The sequence below is a fragment of the Neocloeon triangulifer genome, unplaced genomic scaffold (genome assembly GCF_031216515.1).
Source record: "Neocloeon triangulifer isolate White Clay Creek 2 clone unplaced genomic scaffold, ASM3121651v1 ptg000012l, whole genome shotgun sequence".
Lineage (NCBI taxonomy): Eukaryota > Metazoa > Arthropoda > Insecta > Ephemeroptera > Baetidae > Neocloeon > Neocloeon triangulifer.
Window position 1 is genome coordinate 2,270,702 of NW_026775554.1, and position 20,646 is coordinate 2,291,347.

General features: G+C 40.3%; 1 protein-coding gene across 1 annotated transcript; it reads right to left on the bottom strand.

The window, feature by feature from the left end:
- Positions 1-9,762: 9,762 nt before the first annotated feature.
- LOC132196905 (uncharacterized) lies at positions 9,763-20,546 on the bottom strand. The gene is made up of 9 exons (XM_059619843.1): positions 20,414-20,546; positions 14,107-14,249; positions 13,804-13,973; positions 13,019-13,161; positions 12,630-12,891; positions 11,668-11,947; positions 11,095-11,264; positions 10,464-10,646; positions 9,763-10,396 (listed from the first exon to the last, which is right to left on the bottom strand). The coding sequence occupies exons 2-9, from the start codon at positions 14,212-14,214 to the stop codon at positions 9,940-9,942; spliced, it is 1,773 nt and encodes a 590-aa protein (XP_059475826.1). The 5' UTR covers positions 14,215-14,249; positions 20,414-20,546; the 3' UTR covers positions 9,763-9,939.
- Positions 20,547-20,646: the final 100 nt, after the last annotated feature.

Below are 20,646 nucleotides of genomic sequence, written 5' to 3' on the forward strand. Positions count from 1 at the left end.
TTATTTTGAATTGAAAAAAATCAGCAAGGCGAGTAATTTTTACTTTAAGCCACACATAATACTGTATTTGTGCGAAAAATTATTAATTCTAATAATAATAATTATTATGAAGATTTTATTTAAAATTACCTATTTCTGGCTTTTTATATCAAAGTCCTTGGAAGGATATTTTGATAATATTTTTTTCTGTAAAATTTATGTAATTAGTTTTTGAACAAAATAAACTTAAATCAAACAAATTAAACTAAACAAAAGCAACTCTCTTCAAGCTTTAAAATTTATTTATTTTCAAAATTTACTGTACAATATGATAATAATTTGGTGAATGTTAAAATTTTTTAAGAAATAAATTAAAAATGTGCTCTTTTGAGTTTAAACTTTTAGAGTCGCTGGCAGTGCATGAGTTTGAAAACGGAATTCCCAGATTGAGATGCATTTTCATGAGCTGGTGCGTCGGTCTCTCAACCGACGCTATTAAGCATTATTTTCTGATTTTGTGCAGCAAATTACGTAAATAATTCTGACGTTTGGTGCTTTTCCGGCACATTTAACTCGAGCGTTACAACCCCGAGACCTGATTTGCATTTTTATTTTGAGTCTCCAGGGGCGCGGGAAACGCTGGTGCACGCGGCGCATAAAATGAGAAAAAGGCTGCCGAAAATTTTGGCCGGAAAACGCGAGGCCTTTGAAGTTGGCAGTAAATCTGGCTTTGCTGCAGCAAAACAGAAGTGCACGCAGCGAGCGCGCGAGAAAAGGCGTTTATGAACTTTTCGGCGCTCCTCCCGCACACGGCCACACCACACACATACATAAACTTTCCGAGAGGAGCAGGGAAAATCGATCTTGAAATGGGAATTTTCAAACTTCTCATTTCGCGTTTTGCATTTTGATTAACTATTGCGTGTGTGTGTGTTCGGTGTTGGCTGGGGTGAAACATTCTCGCTCTCTCTCGGCAGCATCTCCAGAGTCGCAACACTACTCGCTCCTTTAATTTTTCCTCCATGGGGTGCACACGGGGGGCGGCTGGGGCGGTTATTGCACGAGATGAAACGCGACTATGCATACAAAATATTTGGGAGAGAGGGCAAGTCGACGAGTTGGCGCTCGCAGACATTAGCGATAATGAGGCGGTCCGCTTGACAATGCAATTAGTAAGCGCGCAACTCAACTTTGCATAATACCACATTAGCACCAGATATTACTATTATCATTATTATATGTTCGTTCCTTCTTCGCAACACACCCCAATTTCGTATCCCTTCCCTTAAGTTCACATTATTATGTATTCCCTCGATCTGGGTCACAATTTTTTCCTCCGGCAATTTTTTCTCTGGGAAAATTTACGACGTTTTAAACTCGGGCGTAAAGTTTGATTTTTATTATATTTTTGTGTGTTGATGCAAGCCAATTTCTCGCGTCGTAACCCCGGCCCGGCGTCGGTAATTACGTTTGCCCCAGCCCGGATAAATAATATGTTCCGTAAAAAAGAAGAAGAGGGTGGATCTCTCTGACCAATCCACTTTCGATTTTGACTCTCTCGCGAGAAGAGTTTGAAAGAGTTGTGCGCATGTGGAAAGTTTTTGGGTCACACCGAGAAGACTTACTTGTTCTGCAGCCGCCGTTTGAGACGCCGAGGGCGCCTGCAAATCTTATTTGTATGGGAGGAAGAAGGGATTTACTTGATACACCCGCGTGCATAAAACTCTCTCTCGGGCGCGCGCGAAACGCTTTTAATCTTTAATGCTTGCCGCCTCCTGTTTCGCCGTTGATAAAGCAATTAATCGGCTGAAACCCGCAACACACGCGAAATTTCGCCAAAGCGATATAATATACAGAGTGAGAATAAACAGCAGATTCGGGGAGCAATAATAATTCTAATTAATTGTTTACATGCACAAACTTAACAAGCTGTTTCCCAAACAACCGCTCGATTCAAAAGTTGTTCCACAAACTTAAGCAATGAATTAATTATTAAGTACTTTTGTAAAAGAAGGTTGACACAAATTTGTGGATTTTTGTTGTTAATGCCAAGAGCACTTTGTGATTTATGGAGCAATTATTTGAAAATCACATTTTGTTGTCCATTTTACTGTTTAGTAAATTCGCCAAAGTGGGTTGAAGGACGCAAATTTTGAGCTTTACTCTTATGTGGTCAACTTGATAATAATGAGATTCGATTTTATGGTTTTCAGGGAAAATCAAATTTTGCGAGGGTTGCCAACTGCTCTTTTATGTTGAAAATCGTTCTGGATCTAAAATGGTAACATTGATTTTGATAATGTTTTCAGGAAGCACAAAAATTTGCCATTTCTATTAGCAAACTCAAATTTTGGCCATTGCTATGGACAAAAATTAAATCAAAGCAAAGCTCATAATTTGGAAGTATCAGGAAGTCTATAAAAAAAAAATTATATTAATAAGTCTTCAGGAGAAACCATAGAGTAACGTATTTATTAATTTAATATTGTTTGAAACATTGAAGACTATTTGTGAAATTTGAAATTTTCAAAATTGATATCTATTTCAAGATTTTATATAAGTTGCTTTTCTTTTTTGGCAGGTTTAATCACTAAGGTCTATTCATGATTTTTTCAAATTTAAGGAGCATTGTTAATTTTACGATACCTAATTTGCTAAAATTTCCTAAAAATTTTCATTTTTAATTGAAATAATCTGTAATTTTCTATCTCCTCTTAATTCTATTATTATATTCACTTTTAAATTCTGATCACAGTATCTCTTTTTCATCACTTAATCATCATTACTTATAATTCAGAAACTGAGATTTAAATTCAATTTACAAAAGCATCCATGTTAACTGAGATTTAATTAATAGCAATAGATATTGATGCTTCTGCCTATAAATATAACACCCTTATTTGCAACTTAAATGCAAAATTTCTTTCAATATATTTCCTATTTGGCTTTTTCATTTTGTAGTCCATAAATTAAGTTTCCAAATTTTGAATTTGGTTTTCATTGAAAACTTTTGCTCGAAATCTTATTTGAATAATAATATGTTATTATTTTCTTTTAGTTCACTAATTTAAAAACTGTCTCATTGGGACCAAAACTTCTCTTTCAAAACCCACTTTGTGGCAAGTGATTCTGTGCAATAAATTTCCTTCACCTTTGGCACTTGCATGAAAATGACCCCCGTATCATAATAAAACCGGAATTTAAATTTCCATAAAGGACATTTTAAGGGGACAGTTTTGGGTGTGCGAGAGTGGCGCATGAGGTGAAACGGTTCGCGTGGCTCGGATTCGTGTTGAGAGGGAGCGTGGCTGGCAAGAGGTACTAGAGAGGTGTGATATACGTAGCGTAATTGATTCTCCAGACAAAACTCGAGCAAACGGAGGGGTGTGCCAAGACGTCAGCTATATTCCCAATGCTTTTTTATATATTGTCTTAAAGAACCGACCAGACATATACACACTGCGAGATAGTTCACTTTATCGTTTTATATCCGTGCGACTTTTTATACTTTTACCTTTTCCGCGAGGGAGAGAGAGACAAAAAATAAAGGGTCAAACGATTTTTACGCCTCCATCAATCGCGCCAGGAAAATAATATAAAAATCGATTGCTTCTATCTGTGGAAATCGGGTTAATTTTTCGGCGGAAGCGGTGCGGAAACGAATCGGCGTTTCCCGAAAGTTACGCACAATTATAGAGCAGTGGCAGGTTTTGATTGCCCAAATGTGCAGCATAATAGCATAGGCGCGCGCGCAAGTGATTCTGTTCTGAGCATGTCACTGTACGGTAACCATGGTGACTGGCCCGTCGGAGACTGCCGTGCTAATGGGTCTAGCTGGCTGCAGATGCGGCAGGGGCCACGTGGGTTAACCATCTTTAGACACACGCGCTTCCGTCCGTGAGCCTGATCTTTCGGCTGCCCAGTAACACACATATTTGCAAATGTTCTTCACGTTGCCCCGACACAATAAAATCAATTTCCCTTTCGCCGTCCGCCTTGAATTGCGAATAAGCGCCGCCGAAAACAACGCAAAAAATCCAAAAGCCATTGAGAGGAATAAAATCACTTATTTTTCCAGCTTTGCTACTCTAAATTTTGCCCTTTCTCATATAATATCCCTTGAAAAATTCAATAACTCTGTCTCGGGACCTCTCCATTGTGCAGATGATATTTTCTCCCTAGGACGATTTCTCTTATGTAGCGTACACCCTCGGCTGCAATATGGTCTGCAAGCAAATGTTGGGCGGGGTTGACCGAATATTCCATTCCTCTTGACCCGTCTATAAATCAGGCGACGCGCGTACACCAGAGGGTTGCCAGCGCACAATAGGGTTGCAACAAAACATAATAGCAAATGCAGAGACTTGCCAAACTAAAACTAGTCCACGTGCTAATTATCATTAGAGCATTCATAATTAATATAATCATTTTATTTTCTGTTGTTTGTTTAAACACACACAAAAATCATCGCTAGAGCTATTTAATTAAAACACAAACATATAATAATATGCAAAATAAAAAAAAAAATAAAAAATAAAACTGCACAAACTTTCATTGGAATATCTTTAATTGAAAATTTCTAAATAGCGAAAACACTTTTTATTATTTAAAACAATTTGCCAGGATTTGAAAAAGAAAATGATAATATTTTCAAACTTAAATTGGTGGAATTGTCTGCAAAGTGACCAAATCTGGCAGGTCACCAACAAAAAACAAAATCAATTTTTGGCTCCGGAGTGGCAAAATTTGCAAGTCTAATAATCGGTTACGAGGGCAATTAAAAATTTCAAGTGTGCGCTGAGTGCGAATCCGACGAATATAAACTTTATTAATTGTAGGAAGGCACACGGCGACGGCGGCGGCGCCATTGCGAAGTTTTGAGGATCACTTGACTTGATGAAATGGAAATGAATTCGCTTGCTCTCTTTCGCTCCGATTGTCGGAAAGAAATCGTTCGTTTTAATTGAACAATGCCTGGTGTTTGAAAACGGCCGGCGTGAATTTGCTCTCTCTCTCTCTCTCAGGACGTGCAGAGTATGTAGTAGTGTGCGATGAGGTCAGTTTATTGATGCCTTTGTTCCCCCGCAACTGTGCTTTGTGGTGGCGTGCTTGGACGGTGCAGGGGGCTGGGGGAGGCTAGTTAACATAAATGCTGGGGGATTGCAGCGCACACCACTTCCAGCTCCGGCGCGGCGGACGCCGAATTGTAAAAAAGTTTCCCTTCGTATGCTCTCGTTTTATTATTGTAATGAATGGACAGCGCAATCTGGCCATGCTGGTCCGAGAAAAGCTGGCGACGCTTCTTATATTTTCACAGCCCCTGCGCGACCAACAAAACTTTCAACTTTTCCGGCCGACATGTTGCGAAAAAGGCTCCCGCGTCTACCTCTTCGGGGCCTTTCTAATTTTCCCGGCTGCTCCGATAATCGCGCGCGCCGAGAATTTTCGCCGCCGCTTTATTTCCCGCGGCGATTCCAGAAATCTGAATATTTTAATCGCGTTGCCGTGCACGCGCAGAGACACGAAAGATCGATGCTCTCAGGAAGATTTATTTGGACACACGTGCGTAACTGCGGATACACTAATCTGCTTTATAAATTCCAATTATACTTGCGGCTGGCTGGGCAGTTCCCTTCGCGAGATTACGCCCTTCAATTTAAACAGTCGGTTGGTTGCCCCAGGATAACCCTTTTCTTGTAAAGGACGACCAGACTTATTTCGCGCTGCACCCATTTCACTCTGCGCCCGCAACTTATGGCAGTAGTTAACTCACTCGGCGCCGAGCCCGGAGAATTCCTGGAGTAATTGGACTGCTAAAAATTAAACTTTTGTCCGCCCATAAACTTTTTTAGTAAATTATTATGTAGTTTTTACTCTTATATATCACTTGAAATTTACTGTTAAACTGCTGCTAACAATTTCAATAATTATTTATAATGTTTATAACTTTTCAACTAAAAAAGAAAAACACGGAAATAATTTTTAATAATAATAATAATTTTTATCTTAAATAAAAGGCTTTTAATGAAAATTTTGAATTTATCTCATTTTCAACAAACAAAAAATTCAAAATAGTTTATATATATATTTTTTTAATACATTTTTATGCTTTCATCAATTGGTGAATGGAAATCCTAATTTAAATTTAACTTTCAGAAGATTTCTTTTCAAAATTTCGTTTCAATACAATTAGTGAACTGATTTCCGTTTCGTTCCGAGTTTGGAGCGTTTGAGCGCGGGAAACAAAGAGGATTCTTTATCTTTTGGGTGATTTTCCCCCAAATTTAATTTAAAATATGCAAAGCGTCGTCCTCGGCTTAAACAAAGCAGGGCTCTCTTGGGGCTCGGGCTCGTTTTCCGGAAACACACTCATCGCAATTATTCAGGTGCGAGAGAGCAATTCAGTTTTGAACATCCCACAGCAGAGTCTAATCGCAAGTTTAATCATGCGTTACGAGCCGCGAGTGTGGTGTATATCTCCGGGATCGCTTCCTTTAACGCACGTCCCTAGATTCCTCGGGCCTATATCACTGCCATATCAATTATTTAAATTTCACCCCAGAAAGAAACCATGGAAGAGATAAAAGAGCAGGGACGGAAATGGAGCGAATAACATAATGAGAGAAAGAGAGTGAAAGAGGCAGCGGCGGCGGCGGATGATGAAAAGTTAAGTTTTATTATTTCACGGTGGAACATAAGACGTGTGAGCCGAATGATAATGACGATAAGCACGATTACGAAAAGCAAAAGCGGCGCCGAATATACACACAATGTATGAAATGAGTGCCAGTTTTTCGCCCTGGCTATAGTGGCGGAGAGAGAGTAAGAGAGAGAGAGAGAGAGAGGAGCCAACGAGAGAGCGCGCGCCGAACGAGCTGCTCCGCTGCTGCTGCTGCTGCTGGAGAACGCGCAGGGGTGGCAAGGGGGTGGCAGGGGTGGCAGTGTGCTCGACCTCTGGATGCTGACTCCGTCAGCAGTTGCCGAGCAGCCGCCGTGGCGTCGTCGCACCGCCGGCACGGCCGCGCCGCCTCCGCCTACACTCCCCCAAAGGCTGCACTTTGGAGAGTGGACCGCAGCAAAGGTGAGTTTCGCTCGATGCACATTTCGCACGCGGCGCCTCCGTCCACGCTCGCTCCCTTTTCTCACCCCGCCGGTGCTTTTTCACGGCGAGGTGCAGCTCCTCGAATCGACAACTGCACAACAATTAAGCCGGAAAACTGACAGAAATGAGAGAGACAGAGAGCGGGAGCGGGATCGATACTGGTGCCGAATCGTGTTGAGGAACGCTTGTGTTGCCTCTTCGCGAGTCCGGCCGGGGGACGGGAGTGATTTCGCCGAACAGATTTGAAGATGAACAACTCGGGAAAATAAATCAATACATTAGAGGACACGGAGAAGAGTCACATTTTGCCGCGGCGGCCTGATGCCTATGCTTCCTTCCTTCCTTCTTTCTTTCTTTCTTTCTTTTTCGCAAATAAGCTGCGACTGCACTTCTTCTCCAGCCGGGGGATAAAATACGTTTTGCTTGATTTCATCCTTTCTTTTTTTTTTCACCCTCCGCGTTTATATATATATTTCAATATTTCGGCGCTTCTTTTTTTCTTTCGTTGCGAAAGAAGGGTCCAAGCGACCTACTTATAATTTCCTGCGTTTCGCCCTTCGTGGGTCGTCGGTAGGCTTATGGCCGGTTCTCTGCTCTGGAAATGGAGGCTGGGGCTAGAAAAGTGCCGAGCACAATGGCCTTCGCCGCCGCTCTCGGAAGGAAGAGGAGCGGTTGAAAATGGAATGTGTAAGACTTCGCTAATCCAAGTTAATATCCACTGTAAAATTGTCCTCGTACAAATGCGTGCGCGGAGGGTGTTAATAAAGTTTAATTATTATTCATCTCCCCAGCTCTCGGCCGAAATGAATCTGTTTTGCATAAAATTTGAAATCGTGTGTGTGCGTTATCAGCAGGAAATAAAATTTCATTGTCTGCGTTCGTGTTTTGTATCTGGTTTGGGGCGGTCTCGACGTATTAGGAAGAATTCATATATATAAGGTTGCAAGTCCGGCAAAAAGAAGCTGCTGCGCTCGCAGAGAAAAATTGATAGCCGAGGCAAGATATAAATTGCGATCGTCAGCACATGGGCGGGCGAAAGCAAGAATTCGTTGAGATCAAAGAGTCGCCATGGGGGCAATACACGTGGTGAGAATATATTCTTTCGCCTTATATGAGCTATTCCCTTTTGCTCTGAGGCGCTGGATGGAACAAAGAAAAATTAATTGTGTAAAGATTTCGCCGGCGGAGGGAATTTCTCTGCCAAGTGGCCGCAGTCAAAATATTTGCCAGGCGCGCACACAAAAGTAAAGAATCGGAAACGTTTAGAGCGTGGACTAAATTTGCAAGTTAATTGTGTTAAAGGCGCATTCCTGCACCTACGATGGCGCCTGAGCTGTGAGCGCCGCGTGCATTCCTCGACTTCAAAGACCGATATGTACATAGAGAGCAGGCACAATGGGAACGTTTTAAGGGGATCGCGCCTGAATATTTAACTTGTACTTAAAGCTAAAAAGCAGCTCTTTAACTCGAGTTTTCCTTTTCGTTTTGTCCCGAGAGATTTTTTCGTACTCTGTGGAAATAATAATTTATAAATTATCTTTGTTAAAAGTTGAGAGCCGTTTTAAAGTATTTGACGTTTTTATTTGATCTTTCCGCTCGACGAAGAAGATTGCGTGATGGTAAAAGGTTAAGGGTAAAAGCACCCTCAGATTTTGTGGTGCGCTTTGGGAACTCCAATCACCATAATCTCGCGTCCGGTCCCTGTAGTGTCAAACGGACTACACACGCGGTTGCCGGCTCGTCGAGTTGTGTAGTTGTTTGCAAGCAGCGGGCAAAGGCATAGCCGCCGATCGATACGTTACTCGCCGGTTAACTGGAGTCATCTCATTTTCCGTAAGTTACGCTGTGATGCGTTTTTTCGCTCTCTCCACAGCGAGCGAGCGAACGGGCGCGCGCGAGAGAGAACGCCTGGCGTTGTAAGTTTAAAATAATGGCATATCCGCATAATGGCAGCCAGGAATAATAGGGAACAATAATTCTCCATCATCTCGCCTTCTCGAGACACAAATTACGTAAAAGGGGATCTGTTCGGCTTAGCGCCGGAAAACAAGCAAGTTGAGAGCAAATTGGTGACCAAAAGTAAACGAGCCGTTTAACGTAAGGTCGCGCAGTAAAGGCGGATAATTTTGGCACTTTTCTCTATCGCTTCCGAAGCCGTGCCAGCTATTGATTAAATAAAAAAAATGCTATTTTAAATTCCCTTCCTGCCTTTCCTCCCGACTTAATCGATTGTTCTATCACGCACCACGCAGAGAGAACGTCCGACGAACTTCTACCTTGAGTTTCAGGCATTGATTGTCCAAACGCAATTCTTGTCTGATTTTAATCAAGATTTGTGAATGGACATCGACATCTGAGACCGAGCACCTGCGAGACTCCGTCGCAAGATGAAATTTTTTAAAGCCATATTGTTTAAAATTGTTGTAAATGTTAAATTTGGACAGAGCGTTTGCACAGTTTTATGATGAACAAGAGAGCGATTGAATAAAGTTGGTTGGCAGCCGAGATGCTGTGCAGAGAGCAGTTTTATTATACTCTTGTCTATCCCGGCAGGCGTATCATCCCCACGCAATATAGCGTCGAAAGAGCTGTAAAATCTTTCTCAAAATTAACTCATTGCGCTAATTTGGCGGCAGCTACAGCCGCTGGGATTGCATTTTCCTAACGCGAAGAGAAAAAAATTGCGAGAAAATAAAACATTGCTTTAATTATGGTATACAATTGCATGAAATTTAACCCTGCTGCACGTTATTTTTGTGCAAAAAGCACTTAACAGTCTTTTTTCAACACAGAGTCCTCCATTATTGATGTGAGCAATTCTGTGCAATTAAACAGTGGAAAAGTCCCGGCACATCTCATCATGGGCCGCTCGTTTTATTCGCAGATGGTTCTATACCAGTCACGAGCGCGTAAATCTCGCTTGTGAGCGACTGCTTTCTGTCGATAATGTTCATGGTCACGTAAATGTTGTCGTGCGAATTGGAGGTGACGTCGCCGCCGACGATTTTCTGGTCCTTCCTGCGTGACAGGAAAGTCGCAGACTCGCTGCTCACGCGTTTGCGCGGCTGGCAAGCGTTCATGGACAGGTAGATGGACTCTTCGAGGGCCTCCTCAGGGCGCTGCTGCGGCAGGTTGGAGCAGGAGGACGAGTGCTGCAGGTTGCTCACCTTCAGGTCTTGCTCCGAGTCGGGGCAGCTGCCTGGGCTCTCGGGCGGGTCACTCAACTCGGAGTAAATCACATCCGAAGAACCCGCCGCGTCCTCTTCGCCTTCCGAGTGAGCGACGACGTGATTTTCAGAATTGCTCCTCCAAAGTCTGAAAAAAAAGGAGGAATTTAGAAAAGGCCGGTCCGAGGAAAAATGTAAGTGGCCAATTGGTTTACCTATGGAGTCGAAGAAAGGCATGCAGTCCCCCAGGTCTTCTTCTAGCGTACAATTTGTACTCCCTCGGGGGTAGAGGGGGCGGCTCATCGACCCTCGCTGGCCCTCTGTCTTCCATGTCGTCTTCAATTGTCTCGTACACGCCCGAGGCCGTCGAAACATTGGAGATCCGTCTTTGATCCAAACTGTGTGCGAGAGAGAATTCAAAATTTATATATTTCTGAATTTACAAAGAATAGTTAATCGGTTATTGGCGACCCATTATTAGAGACCAAAGGAGCGAAATGAAGCATCTCTATAGCTGGTTATTTACTTTAAGAAGAATTTAAAAAAAAAATGCGGTCCTCAGCATGCAATTAAAAATCAGGAAATGTAAAACAAAGATTAGATTCAGACCATAAATAAATTAGTTAAATTAAAATTATAATCTACATATTGTGTAAATTAATAATGACTAGAAGATTTAAAAAAAAAATTGATTTTATAAAATATTATTTTTTATAAATTATAATTAAATTTAAAATTTAATCCAAGTGTAAATAAAAATAAATTATATAAACAAAAAATATTATTAAAATTTTTATAAATTATATTTAAATGATTATTATAAAAATATTTGCTAATTGACATTACAAGTCATCAGGATTTGGCTCATCAAAGTCTTGCAAATCGTCCTCAGATATTCCGCCATCGGATGGTGATCCTGAGAGACTGGTGATGCCACTGGTGGGAGTGCCCTGATCGCACGGATTCCGATCAGAATTGCATCTCACACGGTTTAAAGAAATAATGTTGTCCAAGTACTGAAAAATCAAAATACACATTTGTAATTTGAGAAATTATAAAAAAAAAAAAAAAAAATGATGAACCCCTTTTTATCAGAAAAAAAGACATAAGAAGATATTTTTGTCTTCTTTAAATGAAAAGCCACCTTTTTTGTGATTTTCGTCATGGAAAATAAAATGATCACAATTAGCTTTCATAATTTTAAAATTTTACGTTTACACGACCTTTACAAAACACGAATACAAAAATAAATAAATTTCCGACATTATTGATATTGTTATTTTTCAAATTTTTTAACACGATATTTCTGATAAAAATTTTCTGATCAATGCCGAAGACTGTCTTCTGACAAATAACGGCGAATCAATTTTAAATGTTTAATAAAATTATTAAATAATAATGAAGCGTTAATTTTCTTACAGGATTTCCTGCAGGCATCGACGCAGGTTGGCTCTCAGCGTTGACCTTTTCAATCCACTTTTTGGTTTTGGCGGTCGCGGAATCGGCCTCTGCGTTTTTGTGCATGAGGGCGAACGCGAATCGCAGGTCGCCCTCGCTGCGGCTGACGCGGCGCACCCGTTTTCCGGCGTCGCTTTGCAGGGTGGACAGCAGCGAGGCGGTCTTGGTCTGCAACGCCTTGACCAAATGCCGGCCTCGGGCGCAGAAGAGGGTCATGTCGCCGGCACCATTCGGAAACAGACTGAGTTAATAATGAGACACGCGAATTGCCACAATAATTTAAAGATGGAACAAAAAACGGACATCATGATCGCTCGAGCAAATATTTAAATCGCGAGTAAAATAAAGCAGCGGGAAAGAGCGAGCATACGTTTATTTTTCAAATAGAGCGGACGGACGGGCACATAAAGTTAAAAACTTATTCATGTGTGCTGGTGCCGAGCGGAGCAACTAACGCGGCGCACATTGATTCAGACACAACAATGCGCAATTTGGAGTAGGCATTTCGAGTGTGTGGCACTTTGAATTATTACTTGGAGCAACAAATTTATATGAAAATATCAACTGCATATAGTACAGAGACTGTGTGTGTGTAATTACCAAATGTAGGTTATTGGCAATTCGCCGAGCACCACTGAACAAGATAGCTATTTCAGTCAATATCAGTAGCCGTGAGTGCATTATTGTGTGGCTCGCACACCAAAAACTATAAATATGCCTTAAATGTAAGCGAAAAACGAGCTGGAGAGGCGCGGGTGCGGCCAACACACGTGCGCCGCGCCACAGTTTCACATAAAGAACCGCCGCTTTCCAGGTTAACTGCCCAACCGCTAAAGCCATCAGGGTCTTTAACTCTCAAACAAACTTGGCAAGCGAATGAAATTCAAATGAGGAGCCGATTTGCAGCAGATCGTTTTTTGTACCTGGTCGTCCTGATGACACAGATCTTGCCGTCGTCCTCGGGCAGGGCCGCCGCGGCCAGACGACACCGCGCGTGATCGATTTGCCTCCAGCCCCACGCGCCCAGCAGGTGGCCCAGCTTGGTCTCGCCCTCGGCCGACTGCGTCCGCAACGCCAGTCCGGAGGGTCGCAGCCCCAGCAGTCCCACCATCCCTGAGATGCCGACGGCCGCGTTCAGGGCGCACGGCAGGGCAGTCACTTCGAACTGCGCCACGTCATCGATTTCTGCGGACCGATATAAATGTGTGTTGCAGGTGCGATTTATTCATCAAGGTGCGGCTGCTTAATGCGTGTTCATGCACCGCCTGTGCTGTTCCATAAAGGGTTATGAATTTTTCAAACGTGCTCGTACCTGTTATGAAGTTGGGGTCGAGAAATTTGTTGATGTCGCGCATCCACCGCTCAGACTCGCTCTCCGACCTTCCGGCCAGGTACATCAGGGCGGGTCCGGAGGAACTGGCTGATGGGAAAATTGCAAAGACGTAGCTTTTGTTCCTGGAAAGATAAAAATTGGTCTTATTTTTGTGCTGAAACTAATTTGAATGGAAAGAAAGTAAGACTTCAATTAATATTGCGCGTCATTTAATTTTAACGCAAATTGTGCAAAAAGCTCCGAGTGAAATTGAAAAAATATGCTATTTATGGAATATTTTCTGTTCGACATTTTATTAATCAAAAATCCATTGTATCTCCAACTTGACATTCGTTTTCAAAAGATTATAAGACACGCGTTAATTTGTAAACTTAATAATAATTTAATTTTTTTTTGCAGGATTCCAACTATAAAACAAAATATTAAACTTCCATTTGTCGCGGTAAACTTTTAGTTTTACTCACAATCAGTTTTACTTTTCATCAACGTATTTCAAGTTTTGTTTTATAGTAAAACTAAAATTCCTGCTTTTAACAGAGCATTATCAGTAAAGGAAAAACAACGTTAAGAGCTTTCAATTTAGGAAAGATATGAGCACTTAAGGAAATGTTCGTGAAAAACAAATCGTCAGGCTTATCCTCGTTGAAAAGTTTTGTTTATTGAGGAGTCGTTTCGTTTTTCACCAAACAAAACTTTTCAACGAGGATAAAACTGACTTTTACTTTAAGTTAAAACCTTAAAAAATCGACTTTATAATATTTTACCTCGACGAAGTCCTTTTTATGCAACTGCCGCAGGGGATGAAAACCTTGCTGACTTTGCCCTCGGGCTCTTCCAAGTGCATGTCTTTTAGCGGCGCCAAACTCAGCTGCACTCCTCGCAAACCCTTTGGGCACCGCGCTCGTTTCGCCGTCACCCAGAACGACCTCCATACCTGCAATTTGCACATATTTATAGGAAAACCTCGATTAAAATACACAACTTCATATATGCCTGCTGATCGGTAAAAAAAAACTCGGTATTGATTGGATCCAAATTAGGCATGGCGATTAAATTTTGCAACGTACCTTCCAGTTGGCGAGGCGGCTCTTTTTGCCGAGAGCAGGGACCTTGACGTTGAGCAGACCAGCGACAGGATTCGGCTGTTTTGCTGGCTGCTGGATGAGTTGCTGCATTGTGTGTTTCTACTCGTGCTTTTTTCCTCGGCAGTCTGCAACACCACAGATTGTGTGTTTATTCGTGTGGCCAATTTAGGCGGCGCTCGCAAACAAATCGCAAAATATAATGGCCAATTGATTGGCACATCGCGCGCGGCGAGAAACGCAAACGGCCCGAGGGCGAAACAGCTTTTGGTTTTAATTGCGACTAAATGGAGCAAGTAGTGGATTTACAACTCGGTGCTAATTAGATTTCACTGATTGGGTTTGCAATTGTTGTGTGGAGTAAATGGGCCCCGAAGCCCAACCGGTGGGCCCTGAATCGACCAACCAACCAACCAATGACGTCAAAACTTGGCTGAATGTGTATTTTGGGGCTGCTGGAGTCGCCGTTATTGTGCATAAATTTATTTCCCCTAAAACTAATTTCTTCATTTCCTCTAAATTCAGAGCCCCTAAAAAAACTTCCCCTAATTTTTTTTCATTCCGCCTAAAATATTTTCCTTAAAATTTGAAGAAAATTTATGAATCAATGTTAATTGTACCAATAAATTACTACACAATTCAGGGTGGGGCTTTTCGACCTGCAAATTCTTGAAAACTATAGTGAAAGCTATTTGTAATGTGGAGCCTATTATGAACGGAATATAAATATTACTCGTCAGTTTTATACATTTAATATACTAATCAATTTCATACGCATTCTTCCTTATGAAACTAAAGAGCTAAGATTTGTTTGCATTCGTGGGACATTTGGGGACAGCATTTTTTTTAAGTAAATTTTTTAGGTGAAATGAAATTTAGGGAAAATGAGATAAATATTTTAGGGCAAATAATTTAGGGACAATTAGGGTCTCCCTGGGGCTGAGATCAATCAAAAGCAGCGTGCGAAAACGGGGGGTAGTTGTTGGCACTAGAGGGGGTTCGTATGTTGCAAGCATTTAGGCGGCGGACGCAGCAAATGCGAATTTGAGTGCCGTCGTAATATGTACAGTATTTTGTTTTCTGCCGTGGAGAGTGCGATAAGGCGAATCGAGCAGGAAATCGCTTTGTTGATTTATTATTGTTATGTGTGTGTGTGAGTGCGAGCCCTTTCTATTCTCGTGAGTGCGTATCAGGTCGGCGCGGCAGAAAAAGGTTCTGCGCGAACAATATCAAACGGGCCGAATGATTAATTGCACAAGGGACATCCATCTCCGGGCGTCGTCGAGGGTGCGAAGCTGCCGAGGGGATTTTGCATTTTCAGCTGGCTTTAAAAAAATCATTTTTTTATTCATTTTGGTGGAATAATAAAAAAAGATTACTCTTTCAAATGTGGAACGGTTGTAAGATTTTAGAATTAAAAAAAAAATGGCAAAAATAGATCAAATATATTCAAGAAATTCAAATTTTATTTCATTTTTATTAAGCATGTAATTAACTAACTCGTAAAAGTTAGAAATGAGTGTTGGTTTTTGTAAAAAATGTTTAAAAAGTTTCACACTTGTCAAAAACTTTGCAATGCCGGAAAAGTTGACTCCTTTTAAGGAAATGTATGAATGAAACAAATGAAACCTGCGCGTTTGGAAAGGAAAAGTTGTTCGAATGAATTTTAAATTTTAAATAATTCAAACATAAACATAGCCAAATAACAGTTTATTTTTAATAAAATTTACCATTTTTATAAATTTTCTCTATAATAAACCAGAAAGAATTAGGATAGGATGACTGAGCTGTAATTAAATCCAATGTTTCTGGATGGTTGGAAAACTATTTAATCATCATTTTGGAATTTGCTAATAATTTAAAGACATATATTGTTGTTTATTCTACGCAAGTCATACATGAAAAAATTGAATTGGTAAAATGGGCAGAAAGGGTATCACAACCAGCAGAGGTCTGCTAAAACGCACATCATCACAGGAAACAGAAATAAGTAGTTTTTTGTTGTTGCAAATGTCAACTTTCTGCCTTTGTTTGAAGGTAAGAAAATGTAACAAATTAAGATGTATTTATATAAATTTTAATAATCGTTGAAGTAAAATATGATATTAATTAATTATTAAATGGGATGAAAAATATATGACTTAAAAAAAAAATTATAACCTAGAGTGACAAAATTTTCAGAAATAATGTTACTCTTGAAAATTTTAGCAAAATTTCTTTCTAGTGGTAGTGCCGTTTTGTCCAATCCAAACAAATTGATTCCAACAATCAAAATGTAAACAATGTGATGTTATAAGCAACAATAATAATGAAACCCTTGAAAATGAAAATATACTTGTACATTTTATTTTATTAAAATGTTCTTTAAATATAATTCAACAATGAATTTAACTTCACCTTTTTATGAACCGAGCTTAATTGTGATTTGTTTCGCACAAAGCTTGCCCAATTCCCAGTGGCACTCATTGTCAGTGGCTGCGAAATTTAATATCTGTTCATCGGTGATCATCATATTTCCATGACGGCACCGGATTCGGCGCATTAGAAAATGATTACTGCTCCATTGTCGTCGTTTTATTACCGCCACGGCTGCTGTTACACGTATAGACATAGAACATGTGTGCTGAACAACACACACAAAATTTCGCGCGTATATATGTTTGCGTGCAAGTTTAATAAAATGCCAGCACGCGGAAAGGAGGAAAAGTTAAGTGCTCGCGCTTAATGAACAAAAATTTCAGCCGCCGAGCACCGACGGCCGAGCGGAGCGGAAAATTTTCACAAGTAAAGTAAAAAAATCCATTCCGCCAAGCAGATGAAGGAGCGAAAAGACACACGCACGCAAGATGCCGTTCAGACGAATAAGACAATGGATGAAGGAGAGGCCCCGGCCAAAATTCGCTGACCTCAGCTCGTGAGCTATGGGCAGATTGTGCGAGAGTCAAAGTCAGTCTCGGCGGCGTATTATCCAGCAAAGCGCCAACCTTGATGAATTAAATTACACACCTGAGCATGACAAACGCAGAGAGGTACACGATCTAGGTCAATTCTCATTGCCGGCCGGCGTATCTATGAACCAAGTCGGCGGCGCAGACACCCGAGCTTAAGGACTGCACCTGGCTTTTGGAAACAACGCGTTACGCCGCACATATAATTTTCGCACATTTTGATTTATGGCTCATCGCGAAAATTTCTCAACAGCCTCGGCGCGGGCATTATTATTTTTGGATTTATTACCAGCGCGCAGCTCTTTTGGTTTATGTTTATGAACTATCAATTAAAATACTGCGGCAAGATAAAATCTACAGTTTCTTGTTGGGTACTACTTTCTCGCCACCCTCCTGACCCTTCTCCCTCTCCAAGTTGAGAAAACTGAAGTAACAAGTATCTCCCTGAAGCAATTACAATATAGCATGTGCCAAGATTACTACGCTGAATAATGCATTAAATGATGTGAAATCATTTACTATTAGAAGAATCTCTTGACAAAATGACTCCATGGGATTTCAATGATTTTATAAAATAACAACATTTTTTGAAATATTTAGTAATAGATATCGAGATCCCATAGATATCTACATAATAAGTAGCATTATGTGGTTATAATCAAGAGTTTATTATACTTTTTTAATTATAATATTAAACATGTTCATACATTTACAGCAACAAAAAATAAACTGTTGCGAAAGAATAGCAGTTTAATTAAATAATTACATAAAAAGTCTGGAAATCAATAATTAATTTCTAACTTTGCCTTTAAAAACAAAAATATTGTTATTATTTTCATTTACTATTAAAATTTAATGAGGATAAAAACCACCTCAGGGCCGCTAAATCTTCCATACAAACTAATAGTGTAGACTACAAGAATAAGAGCAAAACGCATTTCAAGTTTTAACATCTCACTCGCTTATGTAAAATTTTCACAAAAACGTTAGATCGCATTTAAACTTTGACAAAAATTTCTCGGCAAAGGTGTGTGATCCACTAATATATTCCTTAATAACCAATAACCCTTCAACTGATTTGGCACCAGAAAATTTGGGAACCATAAAATTTGGAGAGAAGTTTCATTGAAGTGTGGTTTTTGCATTTTCCTATTTTCTGAGAAAATTTAGTTACATTTTAAGCACTTGTGATTAATTTATCTCTGCAAACAAATATCGTGGTAGTTAATATTTTTTTTCCTACAAAACTCTAGCAATGAAAAAATGAATAAGATTCAAATTTGTTAAATTTGAGACATTCTTGATCATATTTGAAACAAATTTAACAGACTTTTTTGTATTCCAAATTAAATGATTTGAAAAAAAGGAAGTGAAAAATCTAAGTTTAGATTTTTGCTTCATTCGAATCCTAATTATTTTTCCTAAGTTGATGTTTAGTTCAAGCAAGCGTGGTTGTTTTCCTCTCCATTTCATCACAAGTTAAAATTTAGAGCTCTCTCATCCTTATTTAAAAAGCGTGTTTTTCTTTTAAATTAACTTGATACTTTTTGCCTTGAAGTACATTTTCCTAAAAAAAGCTATAGAGTGAAAATTCAACAGCCCGAGAGTGCTCTCTCTCACTTCAAAGTTAAACCCGCTCAGCTGGCAGTTTTTTTTTATTCTCGCAGAGCAAATTTTCATCAAAAATTATTTACAAAGCGGCAGGGCTCTTTTGTATTTTGGCCCTTTTTGATCGGCTGCATCATAAATCGCAGCGTCCTCATTGTGAGCCACATGCGGAGCGGCATAAACGGGCGCGCGTGGGACGACGAGAGCGTTTCTCTCCGGCATGTGCGTCGGCCGGCGGCAGTTGTGGAAAAAATGCGAATTTTTCCCAGCACTCGCCGCGCGCGATAAAGATAAATCCTGTACAGATTGATCGGAGGGCGCGAAATCAGACGCTGCTGCGCACCATGAACTTATTGTGTCATAAAATTCACACGCGTGAAATTGCAAATCCGACGCGATGCCCTATTTCACGAGGGACGAGCGCGTGTTATTAAATTATTGATTTTTCGTTTCGAATTTATTAAATGTTTGTAGCATTTGCGCCGCGAGAGTGAAATTATGCGCGGGTGCAAAGCAGCGCGGCTCTTTGGCTCTTATATTCAATGCGGACGGAGAACAAAACGGCAAACAAATAACGGCCGCACTCTCTTCTAATTCCAATTAATCCGTCTCCGACGCAGCACCGTCGGCATTCAGCTAGGGGTGCTTTCGCAACAACTATTTGCACGGGCGGCACCCCTGCTGTGCCCGAGCTGCAGCTATTCGCACGCATGCAGATGCAGCGCCCCGAGAGACGAGCCGGGATTTGCCCCGAAAAGACGAGCACGCGTTTCAAAGGCGCAGCTCAAAAGGCCTACACAGTTTTAATTAACAGCGATTAAAATTAATTCCGAACGCAAAAATCTTTTTGCTGCGGACAAAGGGGTTGCAAGCTTTAGATTTATGACGCATATTTTTCATTTATTTAATATTTTGAGGGAAACGTGGCGCTGTAAAAATAACAATAACTGTCGACGTCATTTCGTATTTTCAGAGGCTCATTTATTGGACCGCCGGAAAAGGGGGCAAATTAAACAAGAGCTGGGAAAAGCACATCCGGCGCTTCAGATTCAAGTGGAACAAACTTGGCGTTGCAAAATAAAATAAAAATATATGTGTAGGCGATTTCCAGCCAACTTACTTGCTACAACTTTCTCGTTCACAGAGGAAAAATTGCGATATTATCAGGAAATTTAATCTTTCTAGATTTTCCGCTGCCTACGTGGGAAAAAAATATGTTCACAATTCTTTTACAGTCGCCATTATAAATTGTAGATTGTGTAATATGCGCACGTATTTATATCTTGCTTGAAGGAGTTCAACATGTACAATTTCCAATAACTGTAGCTAAATAGCTACCATTAATTTCCCAATCCAATCGGAATTCATTTTATTTTGTAGTACAAATATTTAATATTTGGCCACATATTGATCATAAAATTAACCCTTTTAGAGATTAAATGTGCGTATTTGGGGCTCAAAATTAATAAAACTTTTAATTGAAAGCTCTCGGTTGGTAATAAATTAAAACTTGATTATTTCAAAATCAAAAAAATATTTCAAGAGGAATTTAATTTCTTTAAATATACAATGATTTATTATTATGAGACCTTGAGATGTTATTGTTTCTAATTATTCTTATATTAACTGAAAGTGCATGAATTTTGATGCAATTTCAACTAAAATCAAATCTCTCGTTTTAAAACTAAAACAAAAAAGAAATTTTTATTGTATTTTTAGAAATAAAAAAAACTTACTATTGGCAAAGATCACAGCTCAGGTATAAGCATCGTGCTTCACGGCCAGCTGATTTTTGCAACGATCTCTCTCTCTCCTTTGAACTTGCGAAAGCACGTCCCGCTGCAAATCGCACGAGAGCGAGCGACTGACTGGCCTGAAGGATAAACTGAACGCTGTTGACACCGCATGATTTCCGACCTGGCGCTGCACGAGGGAAAGTGACGCAAGCAAGGCACACACACACGTAGGT